Source organism: Carassius gibelio, chromosome B16, assembly GCF_023724105.1.
Source record: "Carassius gibelio isolate Cgi1373 ecotype wild population from Czech Republic chromosome B16, carGib1.2-hapl.c, whole genome shotgun sequence".
In the NCBI taxonomy this organism is placed as follows: Eukaryota; Metazoa; Chordata; class Actinopteri; order Cypriniformes; family Cyprinidae; genus Carassius; species Carassius gibelio.
In genome coordinates this window covers 18,113,578-18,137,607 of record NC_068411.1, presented here as the reverse complement: position 1 = coordinate 18,137,607, position 24,030 = coordinate 18,113,578, and the positions used below count along the sequence as shown (strand labels likewise).

General features: G+C 35.9%; 2 protein-coding genes across 3 annotated transcripts; both read right to left on the bottom strand.

Annotated features, from left to right (window-relative positions):
* Nucleotides 1-8,590: 8,590 nt before the first annotated feature.
* On the bottom strand, nucleotides 8,591-11,166 carry LOC127974615 (TYRO protein tyrosine kinase-binding protein). The gene is made up of 5 exons (XM_052578008.1): nucleotides 10,136-11,166; nucleotides 9,561-9,581; nucleotides 9,298-9,456; nucleotides 9,143-9,207; nucleotides 8,591-9,004 (listed from the first exon to the last, which is right to left on the bottom strand). The coding sequence occupies exons 1-5, from the start codon at nucleotides 10,179-10,181 to the stop codon at nucleotides 8,948-8,950; spliced, it is 348 nt and encodes a 115-aa protein (XP_052433968.1). The 5' UTR covers nucleotides 10,182-11,166; the 3' UTR covers nucleotides 8,591-8,947.
* A 2,629-nt stretch (nucleotides 11,167-13,795) lies between these two features.
* Nucleotides 13,796-22,303, bottom strand: LOC127974596 (zinc finger and BTB domain-containing protein 41). Of its 2 annotated transcripts, none has more exons than XM_052577980.1 (5): nucleotides 21,823-22,303; nucleotides 20,509-20,721; nucleotides 18,462-19,181; nucleotides 16,594-17,570; nucleotides 13,796-15,994 (listed from the first exon to the last, which is right to left on the bottom strand). In XM_052577980.1, exons 1-5 carry the CDS (start codon nucleotides 22,196-22,198, stop codon nucleotides 14,672-14,674), a joined length of 3,609 nt encoding a protein of 1,202 aa, XP_052433940.1. In that variant the 5' UTR covers nucleotides 22,199-22,303; the 3' UTR covers nucleotides 13,796-14,671. The 2 variants fall into 2 exon arrangements, with proteins under 2 accessions (XP_052433940.1, XP_052433941.1); XM_052577981.1 differs by lacking the exon at nucleotides 21,823-22,303 and adding an exon at nucleotides 21,005-21,459 and having other exon boundaries at nucleotides 20,509-20,717.
* Nucleotides 22,304-24,030: the final 1,727 nt, after the last annotated feature.

Genomic DNA, 24,030 nt, shown 5'->3' with positions numbered 1-24,030 from the left:
CACAAAGTAACTCAACTATAAAATAGCTATTTTTAAAGAGTCTCTGCAGCTAACAATGATTGACATTCATCCCCAAATCCTTTTTGCCACATAAAGCTGTTCTGTGCTTTACTACGCTGTATATCAAACTCAGTAGTGGGCCACATTGCTGTCTTGTGTGCAAAGATTTAATGGACTATGACAGAAATACTTAGACAACATGTAAACAAACTGCCCTTCCTGTTCAGTGGGCTGAGGTTTTCTGTGGAAGGCAGGAAGAGGATGTGAAATGATATTGTACAACTGATTCCCCCATCGGACTGAGCTGACAATACTGCAAGGAATAGTTCACCCAAAATGAAAATTTGCTGAAAATGCACTCACTCTCAGGCCACCCAAGATGAGTTTGTTTCTTCATCAGAACAGATTTCAGAACAGAACAGAACAGGAGAAATGTAATGGTAGATCACATGTTCACAAATGGATCTTTGAAAGTGAATGGGTGCCGCCAGACTGAGAGTCCAAAAATCACAATAATTCACAAATTATACAAATGTTTTTAGTAAAAATGCTCACAGATCAACAAACATTTACAAGCAAAAACAGACAACAAGGACTAACTTTTTCACTATGAATATTTTCCATGGTTTATGGATTTATGGTTTGTGGTTTGTTACAGTTTAAAATTAAAATGCCTTAACAATGGATTAGTTTTTTCAAACATGCAGCTTTTCACTTCATAAGACATTAATTGATGGAGTTGTGTGGATTATTGTGATGTTTAGATCATTCTGATGGCATTCATTGATGAGCTGCTGTAAAGCTACATTTCTCCAAATCTATTCCAGTGAAGAGACAAACCCATCTATAACTTTATAAATTGGTGAGTCAATATTCAGAAATTTTCATTTTTGGATGAACTTATTCTTTCAAAGTTTTTTTTTTTTTTTTTGCCACCAAGTATTTAATTCGGTACTCTTTATATTTAATATATTAAGTAGTAAGTTACATTTGCATAGCTGTCAGAACAAGCCTAAATCTTTACTCTGTTATGTGTTATCTTAAATAAGGTGTTATCTTCTTAATCTCTTCTCTTTGCCAGGGTTTGTTGGGTTAATCAGATCTTAATCTGATTGGGTTAATCAGTGGCTCTGACCCTCATCACCCCTCACTTTCATGGAAACACTGAGACTGTTTAAACTAGAAGGTCTGGTGATAGTAAATCATGTCTGAATGCCAGAGAGAGAAAATGAGAGCAATCCATTCACTGACCTGCTGCCCCTCCTCTAACCTGCTATAGCAAAAGGCAAACATGATCATCAAATATTTCATTTTTATAGTACAACAACAGCATTGCGGTATGAATTAGTATTAAAGACACATGAAATAAAAGTTTCATTGCTGAAAAAAATCACTATACTATCTATCCATAACGGATAATTCAAAAACAGCCATAAAAATGATCTAAATAGCTCCGGTGTTAAGATCTCCTCTCAATGAGATAAGTGGAGATACTTAAGACCACATAACAGAGTAGTTATTTACAAAGTTATTTACAGCTCTTTGATTTGATAGCTGTCGAGTCCCTTCATTCTGATCCAGTTTTAATTTACTGCTCATCCTCTGAAGTTTAAATGGATAATGTGAATTTAAATTGCTGTATAAGATCCAATGCAATAACATAATCTTAATTTGGTTAAAATGGCACTTTCATGTGAAAAAGATAATGAAGAAGAATTATAAGCTGTACTGTCCTGGTGATTTTTTGCCATCTATAATTCCATTGCAGATGAGGGTTTTGAGATGAGATCTCCTGTTTGCTGCTGGGATATGAAATGTGAAATGCAAATACAAAATGCAGCACTATAGACTTGTGGTCAGGATACCTATCATAACTAATAAGACAGATTAGTTCAGTAAACTCTGTATGCAATTTGAATGTGAACATGATGTTAGTTGTGGTGGTTAGTAACTTGATACATTTCAGTTTCTTATGATGGTAGTATTTCTCAGGAAGTGTTAAAACAGTCACTTTTATGTCTAAGTATTTCATTTCCAGGGAAGGAGATTATTCCAGTGCAACAAAGCTACATCTCCCAGCTGTGCAACATGTTATTGCAATTTATTGTGAGACTAATTACATGGGATCATTACACTCCCAACAGCAATCAGAACTCTCTCCCGAAAGTAAAAGACAGATTAAAATCTTTATATATTCAATCAATGGCATGGTAAAGGAAGAGTGAAATGGAAAGAATTATTTATACTTATCCGTTTGACTAGAAAGGAATTATGAGAGATGGTATGATGGAAAGAAATGTATCACATTATTCTTATTCATTAATCCTTATATAAAATAAAATAAAATAAAAATTTGACCTTCAGGTTTTGGTTCACATGGTTTACAAAATGTTTTTTTTTTAAATGAGAATAGTTTACTTTTATCTGCTTAGGTTGTGTACAATAAGAGGAACAAGAGGAAGTACAACACCCTTCCTCATATCCTTGAGAGAATTCTTCAGGGAATTGTTGAGAATAGCTAGGAAAACTCAGAGAAACAGAAGGTATTGCCATGAAGCCTTACCTAAAATAAATTGGATTTTTTAAATATGTAAATGTGCCTTTCTATTGATTTATATAAAAAAAAATGCTTTACATGTTTTAGTGAGCATTTAATACTGTGCAATCTGTACAGGCCCACAGGAGTCATCGATCAGGCCAACACCCTAATACATTTATAATTTAATCATAAAAAAAAAAGAAAACAAAAAGTTATGTTACCTGAAGATATTTGAAATGACCAGAACAAAGGTTCCTCCTTTACTCCAGTAAACACAGCATTCTGGTCCAGGAAACATCTTATCAAAAAAAAACAAAAAAAAGAAAAGAAAAAAAAAAACATACAGTTTCCAGGATTTCCTTGGCCGAAGAACACTTAAGGCTTTTGTACCATATGAGTCAAAGCCATTCTCTCAAGAACATTCTTCCATAGTGCTTCTGGATTTAAGTCAGAACTTCTTCATAATGTATTATATGAATGGATAAACTAACTTTAACTTCTGAAAATACAACACAGGCCTAAGACTTTGTGCAACATGTTGAAGAAAGCCATGTTTCTGGGTCTGACACCATGCTGAGTCATGACAAAACCTCAGCTATTCATTCCTGGCATGATATCATGGCCTGCTGGACAAAAATCAGAACAAGTTTTAAATCCATCCATTGCTCTTTTTTCCCACTGCATCTGACACTCATCCTTCCCTTTTGTGTCATATCCTGCTCTAATCTCATATTAGAGAGCACAGCCACCGGTTCAGCTCCCTGTGCTTCTTGTCTGGTTAATTTGTGGCCAGTCACTGGTGAGCCATTCATGTGCCCCCATGATGCAGAGCAACAGAGGAGGTGAATGACGCTCATTATGACTAGCTCTTAATAACCTCCATGAATGAGGGCTGCCGGATCCATCCAGTCAAGAACCTCAGTTCAATTAGTATACAGCATAAAAAAAGCATAAGAGCAATGCATTTGTGCTTTTTCTCAAAAACTGCATCACAAAAAAGTGCAAATATGTAGATTTTATGAACTCATTTTGGAGATTTGCAAGTCTTAACATTGCAAGATGCACATCATGGATGTTTTAAACAATTTTAATAAAAGCGAAGCAGGAAAATGAGAGACCACTTTGAATATGCCCCTTAGGCCCTGTCAGTTTGCAAAGCTCCAGTGTTCTGGCAAGATAAGAGGATGACCCTGTTACTGACTTTTTTTTACAGGCCAAGGATCATCAATGTGACACGTATTCGCCCAGCTCACTCTGACTGGCACTTCAGTCACACAACACTCCTTTACTCACTGCCACTGAACAATGTAGTGCCCTCCACAAATACACACACTTACAGAGACAGAAAACTACCAGGGCAAGTCAGAATCAAATTATCCAATCTATTTCCCAGCACTTGCTCAGGAAAATCATAAGTGGGTCAGAAACTTTGACAGAGTTTCATTTGCCCCCCATGTTCTGAAGCTTGCTATGGAGATGTCAGCTTCTGGCTACTCTCATCTTTCTTCATATGTCATTTTAATGCAAATAATGATAATGATGACTAAAATTTACCAAAAGAACATTCCTTTCACTCTGTTTCTCTGCATATAGCCTGTAATATTTTATCGTGTGTTTATATATATATATATATATATATATATATATATATATATATATATATATATATAAAATATATAAAATTTGTATTCTAATAAAATACACACACACAAAAAGGATACAAAAAAGGAATGCAAGTGTACTATACAAAAAAGTGTACTATACTAAAAGGTATATTGATTACTCATACACAGAATTTTGTCTAATCAAATGCTTTCTAGACCAAGAATGCCCCTCCCCCTGTGTCATCTGCTCCCATCTACCAAATAGCTTTTTCTTTTTTTTTTAGCTATGACATAACTAAAGCCTGTGGCTATTTAAAAAAAAAGAGGGGGAGAGAGATTATCAATATGTAACAACTTCCTGTTTCAATAGGACATATACTTATATACATATACTACCCATCAGAATCTTGGGTTGGTATGTTTTTAGAGATGTCTGCTCACCATTTATTTGATCTAAAATATGTAAAACACTAATATTGCTAAATATTGTTATAATTGGTACGATATGGTTTAGTGTACAAGAAATGTGTCATATCATTATCAATGTTGAAAACATAGCTCCTTAATATTTTTGTGTAAACTGTAAAACAATGTTCACATAAGCTTTCAACATTCTTTGATGAACAGAAAAAAACTGTATTTATTTGAAATAGACTTTGGTAGCATTTGAAAACATCCTAACCAAATAAAAGTTTGTAAAGAAGATCTTGACTCCCCAAACTTTTGAATGGTATTGCAAATGATTTCATGCAAAAAATAAATTAATTACAGCTTTCAGAATACATAAAGTTACACAAAATGCTTTTGTCCTTCGTCTGTAAAGCAATGAAGATGAATAAGCACTTATTGCTAGTGTTGGTTCATGTGAATCCTCTCCCATCAGCATGACGTTTTTAACAAAAAAATTATTAACACCAGCCACCCGAGCGATAACACAGAGAGAGTTTGTTTGATTTGACAGGGCACCCAATCTCCCAGCGCCGATCAGGCCTCATACTGTAGCAATGAGGAGGGCAGGAAGATAACAAGGCAGAAGCTAATTACAGCGCCACATTCACTCAGCCTGGCACCATCAGATTGCTGAGAATATTTGGTATTTTTCAGAACTGTGTTTTTAACAGTTGCACAATAAGAGTTCTTATGAATAATACGTGTGTGACTAGACCGCACATGTTTACAAAATTCCAGATGTACACGTTGCTAAATTTCAGAGGCTTTTATCACACGTTCACAGCAGACATGAATCATGCGGCTGAAATGGTTACATCATGTTTACCAATGCAACATAGTTTCAGGAAAATATGTGTTATGGTGGACAACATAGCCATCGTTGTCAGGAATCTATTCATTTGAACTACAAGATGAAAAAAAAGTGGAATTAATAGCAGTTCAGTATTAACACTGTTGGGTTACGCAGGGAGGGATTTACAAAGATTTAATTTTCTAACCTAAGTAAGGCTTGTGTGCTTAGTAAAAGGTCACAGAATTATTTTGTAATTCCAGCCAGTTGCAAGAAGGAAAAAGAGAGAGTATGTGTGAGTGTGTGTGTGTGTGTGTGTGTATACTCGGCTATATGAAATACTGAACAATGTCTTCACTAATACAGGGAGATATGTTGAAAGCTGATTTGTAGTGGCCCCCGCTATCTTAAAGGCTTATAAATCAGCCAAATAGTGGTTTGTTTAGTGTCAATATCTTACTGTGAAGGTTAGGTTTATCGATAAATTATTATATAAATGCATTACATTTATGGGATATCCTGATTAACATGCACTACAATCTGTAAAATGTTTTATGCCATTAAAAGTTTCTTATGTGCACCAGTGTTGCATTTATTTGATCAAATACTGTAAAAACAGGTATATAGTGAAATGTTAATAAACTGCATTTTATTCCTTTGATGGTAAAGCATTCAATCATTTTCAGCAGCCATTACTCTAATCTTCAGTGTCACACGATCCTTCAGAAATCATTCCGATATCCTGTGATTTGGTTCTCAAGAAACATTTCTTATTGTTATCAATGTCGAAAACTGTTGTGCTACTTAATATTTTTTGTGCAAACTGTGACAAAGTTTAAAAGAATAACATGAATTAACATTATAATATAATGTATTTACTGTTACTTTAAAAAAATGTTAAGGTCTCCTTGTGAAAAAAAAGAAGAAAGAATCAATTTCTTAAGAAAAAAAACAATTACCCCAAATATATCTAGCAAAAGACTCTCTGCAAAGATGAGCAAAATTTGACAAATGCCCATATGGGGAGGTCTTTATTCATGAAATTGATATATAAATAAAACACATTCAAATGTTTTTTTTTTTTTTTCCCTAAAGGTTAGAGTGTGGGTTTGGACCAGTTTGGTATTTAAAGTCAGTGTACAGTTTAAAATGAACAGAATCTTTATGGAAAAAAGATGGTATGTATGTGTTAACTAGATTTAGTGTGATTTACAAGAGTGTCTGTTTTCCTTTATGTTATATGGATAATGTTTCCATTCCTGGACCATTCATGGATTACTATTCCAACGTGCACATTAGTACACACCTCACAAAAAAATCACAAGAACAAAAATCTATCCTAAGCATTCAACGGTTTGAACTTAACAGGGTTCATAACAGCACTGATGAATCAACGAGCAGAAAATGTACAAATAATAATAATAATAATAATAATAATAATAATAATTTAAGGAGGCCGTAAAGATTGTTGTAAAGATTGTTGTGCTTGTTGTCAGTTAAGGAATGTATTTTGATAGTCTGATTAATTATCAAACTATATAAGCCTGAAGCTGATAACTGGCTGCCAAGATCAGGAAAGATGCAACACTCCTCCAGTTCCTCCTCTGTTTGTCCTGCCCAGTGCATTCCAACAGCATAAACTAGTAGAGGAAGAGGAACAGTTTGTACTTCATGTATTTCAAACAGTAAGGAACCTTGAAGTTTAAAAAAGCAAGGAAACATATTAACACTGCAAATTCAAATGCGAATAAAAATCTTAAATCAGCATGTAAACACTCAAATGGATTTCTTCTTACACAGAAAACTAAAATATAATAAAAAACACTTCAGCAAGCAAACCAGTCCAAATTCAGAAAATAATTGGTTTCTTTCTCTGAACATGTTCCTGCTGTTTCTTTCAAGCATGCCAGGCTTGGGGTAAATAGTGCACATGAAGCAAAATTAAGTGTTTGAAATCCTATTTAAAAACCTAATGTAAGATTATTAAAAGATTAGCATAACCTAGTTTTATCTGAACGCTCTCTTTGTTTGTCCATGTGTCCCACAAACAAATAGCCTAGCTTTAAGACAGAATCATGAAATATGCACATGCCACTGATTTCAAACTGTAATTGTAAAAAATAATCTTAAATTCAAAGTTTAGTTTGTATTTGCCTTTTCCTAAATCCAGCAGGACTGAGGGAGAATACCAGCCTTGTGGAAGACAAAATCTGCTGAATGATTTAACACACGTACAGCTGTTAAGATGTAGAAAACACTTGCCATAGGCCCTACTCTCATGTACGTAAACAATGACGTGTCTACCGCACGCAGCTTCGTGGGTTCCGAAATTCATTGACAATTTCTTTACCATCAGTTTTCTATTTCACTGCTACTGTCATGTTGAAGCAATAGTTTATAATATCTAAAACTGTTATATACCTATCAGAATACAGGATGTTGTCAAAAGTTTACTAGCCTAACATATGGTATTTTTTTTTTTAGGCTGCTTAAAAATCATTCCAAAGCTATCTTCACGGTTCTGGTTCGGTGTTATTTGGTTTATATCCGTCACAAACGAGACACCGATTACTGAAAGCTACACAGAAAAGAGCTTTAAAATAAGACGCGAATGATAGATCCGAGGCAAACAGAACTTACAGTAAATGTGACAAGTAACACACTGACATAATAGTGCACTCTTGTGGACGTCGGAAGTGGTCACACTTAAACTAAGAGCTAAAATAAATTGCTCTCTGTGCCAGGCGAAAGGTTAGTTTTATTTTCTTGATTTTCTTTCTATTATTAGGCTATCACACTTGACTTACATATGCACAGAGCAATGAATCAGCAATAATGAAAGTGGCCATATGAACGCAGAAATACTATCAGGATTTAAAACTCAGGACATAACATTCAGGAAGTCTTAAAGAACTGCAAACCGTTACACAGACCCTTTCCGTTTTATCAACCTGATTCACTGCTGTCATGTGAATTCTAAACAGGTCCACTTCCTAACCACTTGAGGGAAGAAGAAGAAGAAGAAGAAGAAGAAGAAGAAGAAGAAGAAGAAGAAGAAGAAGAAGAAGAAGAAGAAGAAGAAGAAGAAGAAGAAGAAGAAGAAGAAGAAGAAGAAGAAGAAAGCAGTGGATGTTTGACTGTGACTTCATCCACCTTTCTATGCTGTCTATAAAAGAAGACAAACAAATGATCCAAGACCACACATTTAAAACAAAACATTTATTTCTACATAAAGAGTAAGGGAATTATAACTATTCAGATTACAAAGGTTTTGGATTTAAAAAAAAAAGACAAAGATTATTTTTTACAGTGATATTAAAAACTGCAAGTTCTCAAAGATCATTTCCTTTTCACAAATTATGAAAATATATTTATTTTTATGGTTTATATATATGCCACAATGTCCAAGCACATGGATTAAAAAAGATAATCCAGTTAAAATTATTTATTGTAGCTTATTTATGCCAAATACACATGTGACACAGTTTAAAAATGTATGCAAACTACAAATATTCTCAGGTTTGCACAAGACCCACAACTAACCATACATGTCACATAGCCTCCTCATTTCCGATATTGCTGAAGATCACTGTATATTTCTGATTGGACTCCATAAAGTTCCTGTCAAACCATTATGAAAAAAATAAAGATTTAGATGATTTGAGAGATTTAACCAAACGTATCACACAAATATGTTGCATTTATTGTAAATGCAAATTTGTTTTTAGTTTTGTAGTTGATTAATATTGCTCATTTTACCTGATAAGGTGATTCCACTTCAATCGTCTTTGGCCTCATTGATGTCTGCTGAGTTTTTGCTCTACCTTAAACATCAGAATTACATCATGTTGACTGGAACACGCGGAATAATAAATAAATAATACATTTTTGATTTCTCTTACAAACAGGCATACCTGACCCACAGCATCTGGCATGTGTATGTAAACTGCCTCTTCTTTTCTGATGAGAAACGAAACAGTAGACCGAAAGAGCAATGAGGAGTGTGAGGATGATGTCACAAGTGATGATCCCGATAGCCACTCCAATGTCAAACTGGTAACATGAACTGCAGTCTGAGAAGCAGAAAATACAATGGCACTTTCACTCTATAATATCCCAAAACAAGAAAAAACAAACAAACAAACTGATTTTCAGATATGTATCAAGGAATTATTACCTTGATTCCCCTCAACAAACCCTGTTGATGAAAGTGAGAGCGGAAGGGAGGGAAGAGAAAATGTTATAATAGTGTGTTCACAAGTCAAACCAGCATATTTATATTTATATCAGCTGAATTTGTTTCATGGCAGGTTTATCCAGAAATAAAAATCTGATCATGATATAATATTACAGGCATTATACAGTATACATACTTAATAATATATGGTATACTTATTTTTTTTTAGAACATACAAAAAGAATATGATGCAGAAAAAAACACTACTCATACAGTGGTGTGTGACTTATCAAATAATAATATATAACATAATAGTATGTGCATGTAGTCTTGTTTTTCTACATAGCTATTGAATTAGCATGTTGTAGCTTGTTGATTTTTGTAGTGAAAATGATGCTCAAGTCTTTTCTGAAAATGTCCCAAATTGTCCTTCAGGAAATACCCACCAAAGCATTACTGACTCTAAAGTAAACTGATCCTTTTAATGCTGAGAATTTGTGAAGAACAACAACAAAAAAAAAACATTCAAGCTTAAAAACGTACTAAGTATGTGAATGCTTTTAAATTGTACTCACCGAATAGTCCATTCATGGGGATCATTATGTATGCAGTCCTTCTCATAATGAGTGCAGGTTTAGGAGAGAATTGCTCTGGGTTGGTTTAGACCTGATTTGTGAAGTGCACAAGAAGCCTTTACTGCTCGGGAGCTCAAACACCTTAAATATGAGACTGAATGATATGGAAATTGTCTGAGTGTAGAAAAGTCACCGAGTATGAGCTGATGACTTATCACCATCCATCAGAACAGAACCAAAGGACACTGGGGAGGAGCTACATGTGCTGATATGCCATCCCTCGATCTCTCTCACAGAAACACACACACTTAACCTAGTTCAGTATTTAATTTGTTTACATTTTATCCTGTCAACATTTGAATATTTATATCTAGGTTTAAAGCAAAAAGTTAAATTGAAAACTAAATCTGAGCATACCATTGATTTACATGAGATGCAACTCAAAATATATGCTTTTTAAAATGTCCTTAAATGTAGTTTCACTTAGATGTAAGTTAGATATGTGAGCAAGAGGCTAGTCAGAGGGACCTGGGTGTTAATGTGGTCAAAGGCCACAGGATGTGACTACTAAAGCTAGTATCTGATAACCCCAAACAGGCAGAAAGCAGAACTTATATCCTGTTCTACTCACATTATCATTTTAAAGGGATGCTAGTCTTTAAATTAGTGATACAGAAGAGTTTAGTTCAGTTTCTCATGAAGAGCTGCCTTGTTTATTAGACAAACAAATTGATAAGGTAGTGTTTTTCCTGTAGCTCTGAGTAGTACCGAGTAGCCTAAGTGCAAATAAATGTAGATATGTATGTGATGAAAATTGACATTTTCTACTTCCTTTTTTTTTTTTTTTCTTCAGCAGAAGAGTCACAGTCTTGTGCTTGTTTTGGACACGGGAATTTCTGTGAGATTCCAAAATGAAGTCATTTTTCATATTTATAACAATACACAAAAAATAACATGCTAATGTCAAAGTATACAGCCAAAAACAAAGGACACATCTTTGCAGATATTTTGTGGTTTAAACTTCTTTAGCTCAATTATCAGCTAGAAGCAGATTGGAGAAGATCAAGATCCTCAGATATAAGAGAACACAAAGTAAACGTTAATTACATGTACAAATATTTCATATACACTTGCAAAACAAATTTTGTGTTGTACACCGAATAAATTCGCAAATCCACTTTTGATGAAGATCTGAGATTTATTAATAGTAAATCATATACATAGAAACGTAAATATGCCAAACAGTGCAGCAGGATGTATGAACGCTTACTTTTTGCTTATGAAGCTATGCAGCCATTTACTCAAATGATAACATCTTACTAATTACCTAATAAACCTATTGCAAACAAACTGAGAGACATCTCTGACATCTGCCTGTATCTGTGGTTCTTTGACACCTATAGAATCATAATGCATAATTGCACACTGTTTTTTGTTTTTAATAAAGAGAGGGATTTCCATTATTGATTTTCTAGGGCACAGTTGTCAAAACCAGCTCCCATTGTTTTGCATGCCAAAAAATAGAAAAAATAAAAATAATAAAATAAAAATAATAATTAAAAAAAAGACATTGAAACTTAATTTTCTAATTTCAATTTTTTTTTAATCTAATTTAATCCACTTTAATATTGTATAATTGGGTATAACATAAACATTTACTTTTTTGGCCCATGACCCCTCAATCCAGTTTGAAGGTTTGGGCACCTCTGTTATAGTTGAAGAAAATAGTAGCGAGAAGTATCCACTAGGTGTCAGTACTTTTCTTTCACTGCATTTTTTTGCTGTTGATAACGTCTTAAAACATAGTTTCATTATTTGGATACTTTGATTAAGCAGTAGTTTAATTATTATTTTTTTAAGTTTTCAGTTTGATGGCAAAAATATGGTAATTTTGTCTTATTTACATAGCAACTGTGATATGAACACGGTTTTAAATGTGCAGAGCCAGCTAGAAATGGTAAATCTAAATCATCATCTATGATCATATCATGTCTTATGGTATTAAATATCAGTTAAGTCTTCCACTGTCCATGTCAGTCCAAAGATCTTCATGTTTTGCAGTTTGCTCTGACGTTCATGTAGACTTCATCAGCTACATAAGAAACACATGGACACGTGCTTGTTAAATGTCATCTGTGCACTGATTTCAGAATCACTAGAGAAAATGTGTGTTGGTCTATGTAATTTCTCACCGTTTTCTTTCTTTTGTCTGCGCTTGCTGGCGTACCAGTAGGTGATAGTAACAACGAGGATCGTCACTGTAACATCAGCGAATATAATACCCGCTATAGTGCCAGAACCGACTCCATAACACGAGTCTCTGTCTATGAGAAAGAACATGCGGTAGAGGCATGTGACGTACCATGCATCCCGTTTAATACATTCATGTGAAGAAATGTAAACAAATACAAATTATTGAGTTAAGTCTGGCAGAGTCTAACTAATTTATATGACACATTTGAAATGTATGCAATCCCTGCTTAATAATCTAAAACCAGACTAAACTGGTAGTCTGGCTTTAGCTGGTCAGCAGGCTGTTTATTTATTTATTATTAAGCTATTTAGATATTTATTTATTAGAATGGACTGGACAAATAATAACTATGCTGACCAAAAACTTTCTTACCTTCAAGAGCACTGACCATAGCTTGAAACATGAAGACGAAGAGATTAAGAGAAAAGAAACATGTAATATAGATGTTGTTACTGCGTAATACACTAATATGCAGCAAAATAACACTATAGGCCTATTAATTAAATGAACACAATTATCAATTTTAGGCATAACTTGCCCTTAACCATCAATGCAAAACAATGTGGATAACACCTCTGTGAAAAAACAAACAGTGAATCTGCTTTCTTTGAAAAGTGCAGTCAGCAGGATATTGCTGCAAACTATGCAGTGCACGGTGGTCTCACAGATCTGAGTGAAGAAAGGAAGAGAGATGGAGAAAGAAAAAAACCGTTTGTCTCACCTACCCAACAGATAGATGGAAAAGAATACAAGAAAGCCTTTCTTTGTCATTTCCTGTGTCATCGTTGTTATTTCATCTACCAAGACAAAACGCATCTGTATTCAACATATAAAATGATGTCATATTGCAAATATACTGAAACTAGTTTTCAAATAACATTAATATCTACATTAGTTATTACTAAAATAATACTACATAGGCTATGCATTTTTCGATAAAACAAAACTATACATAAACTGAAATTAAGTCACAGCAGTGAATCTATGCACCTATACGTCACCGGCAGTTTTTAAAACGGATTATCACAAACTTTAACATATATGATGATAATTGAGCCTTATGGACATTCTTACCAAGTCTTAAATATGCAAGATGAAAAATACAACAATGGAATGCTTACATCAAAATTTCACTATAATATTTTGACTATAATTAAAAAAAAACGAACAATTAAAAAAGTGACGCTAATTAACAAAGCGAAGAGTTTCGCTTACCAGTGAAGTGCTGTGCAGCGATTCATGTCAGGATTAAATGAAGATTATGTTCATCGGTTAACCTGCTTCCGCCCACTCCTGTTAAAGTTTCTCTTTATGAGTCACGGGAGTAGGTGTAGAATGCATGTGCGCCTTCAAATTAATATTTATGAGACCTTTATGCGTCAGAGATTAGACATATACAGGTGTCGTTTATCCAACAATTTCACTTTATTTTGAGTAATAACGATCCGTGTTCTCAATAACAAATAAGACCTTCATACTTTTCTTTTAATAAAAACTGTATTTCACATTAAGCTCTGTTTTACCGGTACAGTATTAATTCCAAAGAATCACCAAAACAGTATATCATGAGCCAAGCGTTAAAGAAGTAAAGAAAAGAACTGAAAGAAGTACCGAAACACTTTTCTGTAATAATATTAATATATAGATATATAAAAACGGAATCGTGGCTAGCCCACATCTTCCCTTAACAAATGGTTTCTGTTCTTTTTAACACCTCCTGGCCAAAAAATGAAACTTTATGAGCAAATGCTAATAAATTCATTGAACAGACATGGTGCGTTATATCCAACATCTGTGAAATATAGAAATGCAATTTTTTTTTCTTAATTTCTTCTCATTTATTTTTGTAATTCCCAGTATCTTATATTTTATTGAAACTGAAAATTGCTGTAGTGGTGCCACTGATGTGGCTTAAAATATTAGCTTATTTAGAAGAAACATATTTTTTCTTTTTTTAAGTACACCGTAACAATAGTCTTAAACTAAAGACTAAATCTGAATATACATAAAACAAAAAGAAAGGATTTTTCCCAATTTCCAATCTACATTTATTGTATCTAGAAGACAATGTAAACAAAAAGATACCGGGAAAGAAATGTCCAAAGTGGAACACATTCAAGACACACTTGGTTTAAACAATCACCATTCGTTCCCAAATTACAATTTGGTAAAAAGGACTGGGACCCCTGTCAAGTAACCAGAATGGAAGTAAAGTCGGTGTAATATCAATAACTGCAAATCAATTTAAAATAATACAATTGAAAATACTCTTGAACTAAGGGTCACAACTCTGTGCCGGATCGTAGTCTTTTTCTTGAAGGACTACATGGAGAGGATTGTTCTGTAGTGTGAGAGGCACAGTTAACAGAAGAGAGCTCAGGACTGTTGCTGTCGGCCGCATGCTTCATGTAGTGCTGAATCATACCCTTTTCAGGAAGGACTTGTCCACAAGTCACACATTCATGAAGCTCACCTTCCAACATATCCACTCCGCTGTCTTCATCCCCAATCTCCACTTCCATGCTGCTCGATTCCACATCTTCATTAACTTCTACCTCTACATCAAAACCAGATTCGTTTTGCCCCTGCGGACAATTTTCTGATTTGCCCTCCGTCACAGTCTCTGCACACATCCTGTCAGGTGACACAACTTCTCTGAATAATCTTTCATCTTTACTGACCTTTACTGAAGTAATTTCTGAAGAACAAGAGACTAGATCATGAGAGCTGGTTTGCGAAGAATCCAGCGTTTGCTTCTCCGGTTTTCTCTTTAAACCTTCTACTCCTGCCATTACAGACGAGGAGTCAAGTTCCTTCAAATCTGAAGAGCTTTTCTTGATGTTGTCACCACCATCCTTCTTCTCATCGAACTTTATTAGACATAATGGTGTCATTGGGCAGGTGGGATTAAGAGACACATTTTCTGATGAACTCCCTGGAACTTGGTTTTCATCAGCCAGTGCATTAGGCTTCAAATCTGATAGAGTTTGCTGCTTATTCTCCACTTCTACTTGAGCAGAAATGTTCGTTCCCTGATTTGCTACTGCCCCACCTGCAGCCTGTTCCTCTGCCTTTGCATTTTCTCTAGCAAACACTTGAACAGAACACTGGTCTTCTAAAACGGTCCACCTCTTCTGAGAGATACTGTCATGACACTGCACAGGAATGAGTATGTTTGAAGGAATGTTGGTTCTGCTGGGCTCTACAGTGTCTTTCTCTACCTCTTTACTAATGACAGTGCCAGACGGGACCACCGGCATGGAAACAACATGTGGAGCAGATGTTTCTACGACCAGAGAGGATGGTAAAACGTTTTGGGAGCTCTTGGTAGGAACTGAGGTAGTTGAGAACTGTGTAGAGGAAACTGGCAGAAGCATGACTAAAGGCATACCTGGAGGAGGCTCTTTATCTAAAGTGAACTTCCACCTACCATCAGCAGCCTTATTCTTGTCCCCGAATGGAACCATGTGGACTTCCTTCAAGCTTCTGTGGAATGTGGCAGGTGCTGAGGCCTGAGCAACGGTTTGGATGATTATGTTAGGAGTAATTTGTTTTATTATTTGTGGAGATGGAGTTGCTTTTGGTTTGGGTTTCTTCACAGCAGCCTGAAAATAGAATTACACGTTTAACTTAAAAAGACATGTTTTTATTTTCAACATTTATATAAGTTCTATAAGCAGTGGGTATATATATATTCATTCAGAGAATAGTGCTGGAAAGTATGTGGCAAGGAAATTTTAGATTTTCTTACGTAAAAATAATAAAAATAACAATTTTTATTGCCAGTGTAATTGTTAACAATCACATAGCTTTAGACCAACCTTTACCTAACTCTGTTATTTTAATTATTTAGTTACATTTTTTATTGATAATTCAACCAAAAATTAACATTTACACAAGTTTGCCCCAAACTGGTTTCTGGTCCCCATCAACTTACATAGTCTATATAAAGTCAATATCTCTTCTTGTGTTTAAAATTTTTCAACTTCAAAAAGTTTTTACCTAATATGTACATTTTATTTGAGGTTTATTTCAATCAGCAATGTAGTTTTACTATTGTCAAATTCAAATCAATGTGAATGTTCCATTTTAGTTTATAAATATGTTTTACAAATTTAGTGAAACAGGACATTTAGTATTCTTAGAATGAAGGAGAGAGAGAGCGAGAGAGAGAGAGAGCAAGAGCGAGAGCGAGAGAGCTTACCACTGGAGGTGTCACCACTCCACATGTCTTCAGGTGGCTGTCATAACCCTGTTGATGTGGGAAGCCCAGGCCACAGTCCTGGCAGAGACACGGCCGCTGTCCCGCATGCCCTCCCATGTGTGACATAAGCATGAGTGACGAGCGGAAACCCATCCCACATTCAGCACATTTTAGGACCCTCTGGTGAGTGCTTCCGTGCTTCTTTAATTCCTCAATGCTTGCAAAGACTTGGCCACACTCCATGCAGCGGATCTCGTCTGTCTTGGTCGGCAAAGCTCCCTGATGACCCCAGCATCCCGTGTCCTTCTTATGCTTATCAAAGTCCTCCTGACTCTGAAAGAAAACCAAACACGCCATGCACTGGATGCTCTCTGGCTTACACTCGTGGTTGTGGTAAAGAGAGGGCAAACGGAAATGACGTTTGCACTTTAGACACGTATACGGTAAGACGCCCAAGTGAGAGAAACTGTGGCGTAACAAAGAAACCTTGCTGGGGAAAGTCAGCTCACAGTCTGAGCAGGAGAAGATGCCTCTGCTGTGCAATTCCAGGTGGCGGAGCAGCGAGTTGCGAAGGCGAAAACTAGCGCCACATTTGAGGCACAAATGTCGCTTCGCCTGTTGTCTGTGTGCTTCGACGTGGCCCTTGCACATATCTAGATCAGTAAAAATCTGCTTGCAGAAATCACACTGATAGAACTCTTTCTCAAAATGGTTGGTGTCCAAGTGCTGCTTGAGCTGCTCCTCGGTCTCAAATATGGTTGAGCAAACACGACAGTGGATGGAGGCCTTCTGGGAGTGGGAGCGAAGGTGCGTACGGTAATTGACTAATTGGCAGAACTGCTTGCCGCATTCATCACAGCGGTAGGGGCGAACACCCGTATGCATGTTTAAATGTTCTCGGAGTAAGAAGAGAGAGGAGAAAGTGAGATCACACACATGGCAGCGATTCTCTTCATTCTCTCCAGATCCATTAGTCTCTGAAATTGAAGAACAACGCGTGTCAGAAGCTGCTGTAACAGGAAATTATGTCTTGCCAGGCTGTTGGAATAATCATTCAGAAATGTTTTGCATTATATACCATCACTTTCCAGCAAAAAACGTTTTTATGAAGTTACAGTATAGCTATCAAGGAGTTACATCTTTCCTGAATAATTAAAAAAATAGTTAATTGTACTTGAAAAATAATATATTAAGAAAAATATTTTTCTTTCACATTTCTGCAATTAAGCATTTTTTTTTTACTTAAATGAAAAACTAAATTAATTGATTATTCTCTTTAAATTGTAATAGCGATTATTACTTATTATTATCACAATTGTTTGATGCAACTGTATGCAGTATTTTTATATGAAAATAAGCTGAAAACACTAATTTAATTTTTATTTGTGCTTTTCTATAGTATTAATTATCAAATGTTATACTAAAACTAAAATTAAAATAATGTAAAAACAAAGTGACAGGCGATGCTGTGCCTGGTAGAAGAAAAAAAAGCATGCAGAATAACGTAAGTGGACTTTGAACGATTAATTGCAGCTTTGAACGATTGCATAATTAAGTTTTTAGATTTACTAAATATTATATTTAATTGTTTTTGTTTAGAACAAAAGCTTGTAAGTGCTAAAGTACATGTAAGTGCTAAAAATACATTTTAATTTGCAATTTTTTTGTGTATTTAAAGATTAATTACACAATGCCAATGATATTTAAAGAAAAATAAGCATAAACAATAAATAAATGGTTAATAATAAAAAAGTTTCAATAAAAAAACTTGTTCAGCAGAACAAATTCTTTTCCATATATAATGTAAATAACAATCTACAAGATGAAAAAAAAAAAAAATATACCTTGCTTGGAAAATGATACAGTACCTGACCACGAAATATCATCATCTTCCTCCTTATCCATGTCCTCACCATCATCATCATCATCTTCCTCCTTATCCATGTCCTCACCATCATCATCTTCCTCCTTATCCATATCCTCCACATCATCATCTTCCTCCTCTTCTTCTACCTCCACCTCCTCAACATCATCATCATCATCAGTCAAAACAAATTCTGCATCCTCATCTGTCTGTTCTTCACCAGACACAGCATCAGCTATTGTGAGGCCGGAGGCTTCCTGGTTCACTTCTGAACATTTCTGTTCCTTGTCACTTTTCATTCCCTCTTCTCCATTTTGCTCTTCGTCATCGTCGTCGTCGTCATCATCATCATCATCTCTCTGTTCTTTCCTTTCTCTTCTTCTTCCTCTATTCCATGAATTGCTAAGAACTTTATCCTTCTTCTCTGAGGAACTGATTTTGGAACTGCTTTGAGCTGTTCCTCCGCTACTTGAAGAGTTATTTTTGAAGGGAGTGTAATATTGATGATCATTTAGAAAGCTTTTGTCAGCCGATGAGCTCGCAACGACACAGGCATCTTCATTATAGTCTGTGGACGTTTCAGTCTCTGGTGCTGGCTTTTCAGTGCCATTCTGGGTTGGCAAGAAGTCCTCTTTAACGCTCTGCGGCTCACACACGGGGAAATTCCAGTTTGAAAAGCCCAACTCCGTCAGCTGGATATCCAGGGTAAACTCTGACATGGTGCCTTGAAGAGAAATAAAAAAAAATTATCTGTGCAAGTGTGATCAGTTTTGTTGACAAGACATTAACAGTGTAGGTTGTAATTTTTCTTCATTAATAAAGAGCCACATATGTAAGTAAAGCATGTGTGTGTTTCTATATAATTTGTTTAAAATCATTTTATTTAAATAATTTACATATATACAATTTTACATTTAGATTACATATTTGAGATTACTAATGTAGCATTACAGTGTTTACATCTTAGATAAACTGCATGGTTTAAAGACACAGTACATTTGTGATCATTTTCAATCTGTTAATTCAATCGCCACAGTGAATACAGAAGCAAGCCTACTTCATTCATATTACCTAGAAGTCTTCGGTGAGCATTTGAAAATTCCTTCTGCTCAGCAATGCAACTATTAGTCTATGATCATGTCCGGTTTATTAACTGCTCTATGAGAGTCTATTATGACAAACCACGACTGTATACTGCGTGATGGAAACTGCCGTCAGGGTTAAAACTGTTTTGTCATGACTGACTATAGAGATCGCTAAGACATGTGACCAACTGAGTGGCAACGTCATCAGAACGCAAAGAAATATGGGTATGTTTGGCCCGTTTAAATGGGCTGGCATAGCAGGCTAGTGTTCTGTCATGAAAATAATGAAAAATTAGTGTGAAAAACAGAATATAATCCTACAAAACGCAGCGGCTAAAGAAAACATTGTCGGACCATACCGCCTAAAACTAAATCCTAATTTAAAGATGAGAAAATAAAGAGAATCAAAGGACTGGATCCTTACGAGCAGAGCGACTGGTCAAGGGACGTCAAACTGTTGCCCAACTTCCAGCACCCATATATATATATATATATATATATATATATATATATATATATATACACATACATTATATTAAGTGTTATATGCGTGTGCATACACACACAAAGTTATCAGTGACTTCAAGTCGCTGCAGCAGGCCACGGTCTTTTTTACAGATGGATCGGTCCAGGGCCTGGAGATTGTAAAAGCGGGGCAGAAAACTGTCGTCCATTCAAAGGTATGCTAATGTTTTAAGCACCACGCTCGCTCTCTCATCTATCTGCATGCAGTCAGAATTCAACAAACCAGCGTGTGTGAGTGTGTATACACTTTACTGTATATTGACATAGAAAACAGCTGTTTTAAATTGGAATAATATTTATACAATATTACAGTTTTGTTTGTATTTTTAATCAAATAAATGCAGCCTTGGTGAGCAGAAGATACTTCTTTTAAAACATTAAAAATCTTACTCACCCCAAACTTTTGAACGGTAGTGTATACTGTATTCTTTTACTATTTACCTGGGTATAAAGGTGCTCCATTATCCAACTCAGCCTCAGGACCAGTGTAGTTAGTGCCTAGCGATGGGTGTTCCTGTTGTTGTGGTGACCTCATCGCTATTCTCCTATACCGCTTTAACCGGTCTGTGTTCTTAGCTGTGACCTCATTATGGCCGAGGTACAGAGAAGGGGCCCAGTCAGGATCAGACTCCAACATTTCATAGGCAGGTCTGCCTGCAAACACAGTCACCAAATAAATTGCTATTTAGCCTAAATGTACAACATTTAAAACTGAGCTCATTTTCTGGCTATTTAATGCTAGTTAACAATTAATATTGCCTAACGTCAAATCTAATGGTCTGGTTAAGTCAAACAAAACCTCTATTTTAAAGAAACAAAAACATGGCAAAACAATACATTTGAATTAATCGATAAAACCAGAAAAATTACCCAGCCCCAGTTTGGGTTCGTTTGTATATTTGCCCACAACATAACATTTACAGAGAGTAATTGTAACTTGCCTTTGTGAAAATGCTTTGAACAAACCATCATGTGTGGTGGAGTGTTATCGAAGGTAATCTTGGGCCTATTTACTGCTTCTATCCATGCCATTCGTCGCCTTTTTGTCACCTCTGAAACACGGCTTGTAGTTTTATTTTTCCACGCAGGAAAACGATAAAAGGATACTCCGTTCTTAAGCTTTATGCCAGTCCTATCGTGAGAACGACTATTGCAGTTTATAACACAGCAGGTAGACGGCATCTTGAACACTGCGTTCTTCCCTCCATGCAAAGCAGTCTGGCGCGTTATGAATGTTTGTGCCGCTGATTCCCAAAATGCTTTGCGTTCACCAGTGGGAAAACGTCATGATGACGACACATTAGCAAGCTAACAAAGCTCAACTCAAGTTGCATGAGCATACAGAAGCAGCTATGGCGATAAGGTGAGCCACTGTCCACCCGATACTTCCGGTATAAAATACTTGACTAGAATGAAGAGGGTGCCATCAGCAGGACCGGGGCGGTACTGCGGTCGACCACCAAATTGTTAGTTTTTGCTGTCAGCAGAGGGATCCAGCGTTTCCCTCCTTCAGGAGGTACTGAAACGGCGTTCCTGTAGCCATGCAGCCGCCGTGCTTTTGAAGGTGCCTTAGCCCATCTTATGCCTGTATTAAGATGTTTGTATGTAACGTTATCCGTGTGTTAATCTATAACAGAACACGACGAGTAATACAAATGTGTGTGTGTGTGTATGCATGTGAGAGACACATATATCAACAGTCGAACTTATGCTGCAAAACTTTAGCTAACCAGAAAAATATCAATATATACTTACCATCCGATTGCGTGTCACTTTTGTTTCTGTCGAGTTTACGTCTCTTTTGCTGGGGAGGTCGATCGTATCCCAACCAAAGTTCCGGAAAAGGGTTTTTCTCTGTGGGCTTTTTATCAATGAAGTGATAAGAACAAACAAACAGTCTTTTGGGCGGATTCTTCAACTTCAAAGCCGCGAGCCACTTCCGAGATTCAACATCTGTTTTTGGTTTCTCATACAACGCATACGGGGGAGCACATCCACATTGGCGCCTTGTAGATGGTTGATGGTCGAAACATTCTCCTTCCGACCAAACATTCAGCAGTCGCCACGAGTTGTTGCAACCGCGAACAGCACAATATGTCCCGGAGCCGTGTCGGCGTGTAACACCATCCATAGTTTACTTTTTCTGCACGCTAACCAAAAACAGTAAAAGACGCTAACTCGCTAACCGGAAGTTCTTGGCAGACACAACTGGAAGTCTTCTTCTTCTTCTTTCGTTTTTTGGCGCATTGCATTCTCAGTGCATACCGCCACCTACCTTTGCTGTTATGCAGTCATGATTTCTTATGATCAGTTTTTCCTTTTTCTTTTTTCATTCTCACTTGCCTCTCCCTCACATATTAATCCTTATATATATAATTATTTGATGCTCCATCTCCAACCGGAAGTCGTTGGCAGAGTGAAAGGATAATGGCGGCCCGCCTATTTCACTCAGGAAACTTGTCTATGACAAAGCTCAAATCAAGTTGCATGAGCATACAGAAGCAGCAATAAGGTGAGCCACTGTCCATCCGATACTATAGAATTCTTAAAAAGCCCCGACAGCATCTGGAACGCTTTTCCATCATATCTGTTCAATACTCTTGGTGGCATACATTTTCTACTGAAATGTAATTTTTCTATTGATAAAATTCCCTTGAAATTAGCTGACTTCCACAAACAAGCCCTTCTATCTTGGATATTGATATATAAATACAATTTTAGTCCACATAGATACTTTATTTGGAATAATAAAGAAATTATTTATAAAAAGAAGTCTCTGTTTTGTCAGCCATGGTTTGATAGAGGAATTCTGTTGGTAGGACAGTTATTGAACAAAGATGGTTTGCTCATGTCATATTAAGAATTTTTTCAGAACTTTAACTTCCCATTGACACCAAAAGAATACACAGTTGTATTTGATGCAATCCCTAAGGTTCACTTCAAATTCTAAAACGCACATCACTTACAGATATTAGTGCTGAATTTAATAGAATTTTTATTGGAGATACAGACATTACAAAGAAAGCATACACAAATAAATATATTAGAAATCAAATTTCATGCTCCGTTCCACCTGCTGCAAAGTTTTTTTGGTATTCAACCATGGGTTGAGTATTTTCGAAGAGGCAACAGTCTGTTAGATGCTAGGCAGCAATTTCAGATCCACTTCAGGGTTTGCAACAACATTAGGTAACCTACGTAGCTTTAAGAGACAACAACATAAATATTTTTTTTTAGAGAACTTACCCGAGTGAAAATGCAGAGAACAGACTTTCATCGACGTGGGGTTGAGATCGAAAGTTAGGTCCTTTCTTCCTATAGAGCATCACAGTCCCGCCCACAGCCCGAGAGGGCTCTGGTGCCGGAAGTAAATTTCCCATTCATTTTTCCCATTGACTTTCGGAAAAATCTGTATCTAAAGAGTTTTAGAGCATGTGTGAGGATAACCAGCTACGGCTGAACTCATAAGCATATAACATATCATTTCGAGTGAAAAAATTAAGAGAAAATCCAAAAAAAGTATTTTATATAGTGAATGTAGTGAATTTACAATCGTGTAAATAAATCGTGTTTTATATAGGTATTGTGTATTGATTTTTATATTTATCATCGTGTATTTTATATATTGTGTGTGTGTGTGTGAAAGTGGTTAACAATAACGTCAGGAACATGGTGCAGTGCTTTGTACCTGACTGCAATCACCACTCAGTCGTCAACACATGTCGTTGCCATTACACAAATGTTCAGTAAATGCACAAAAAGGTATGCCGAGACTAAATTTTGTTTTGACAGTGGCATTATAAAATGCTTGTTATGACTCATACCATATGAAGGCTACAGTAGCCTAGCTAAGTTACCAACCTCCCTGCAAAACTCTCATGGCAGCCAAGGAGATCATGATTGCACTGATAAGTCTACCGTGCAAAAACGTAACACAGGTTTTTATTTTTTTATTAATGATCT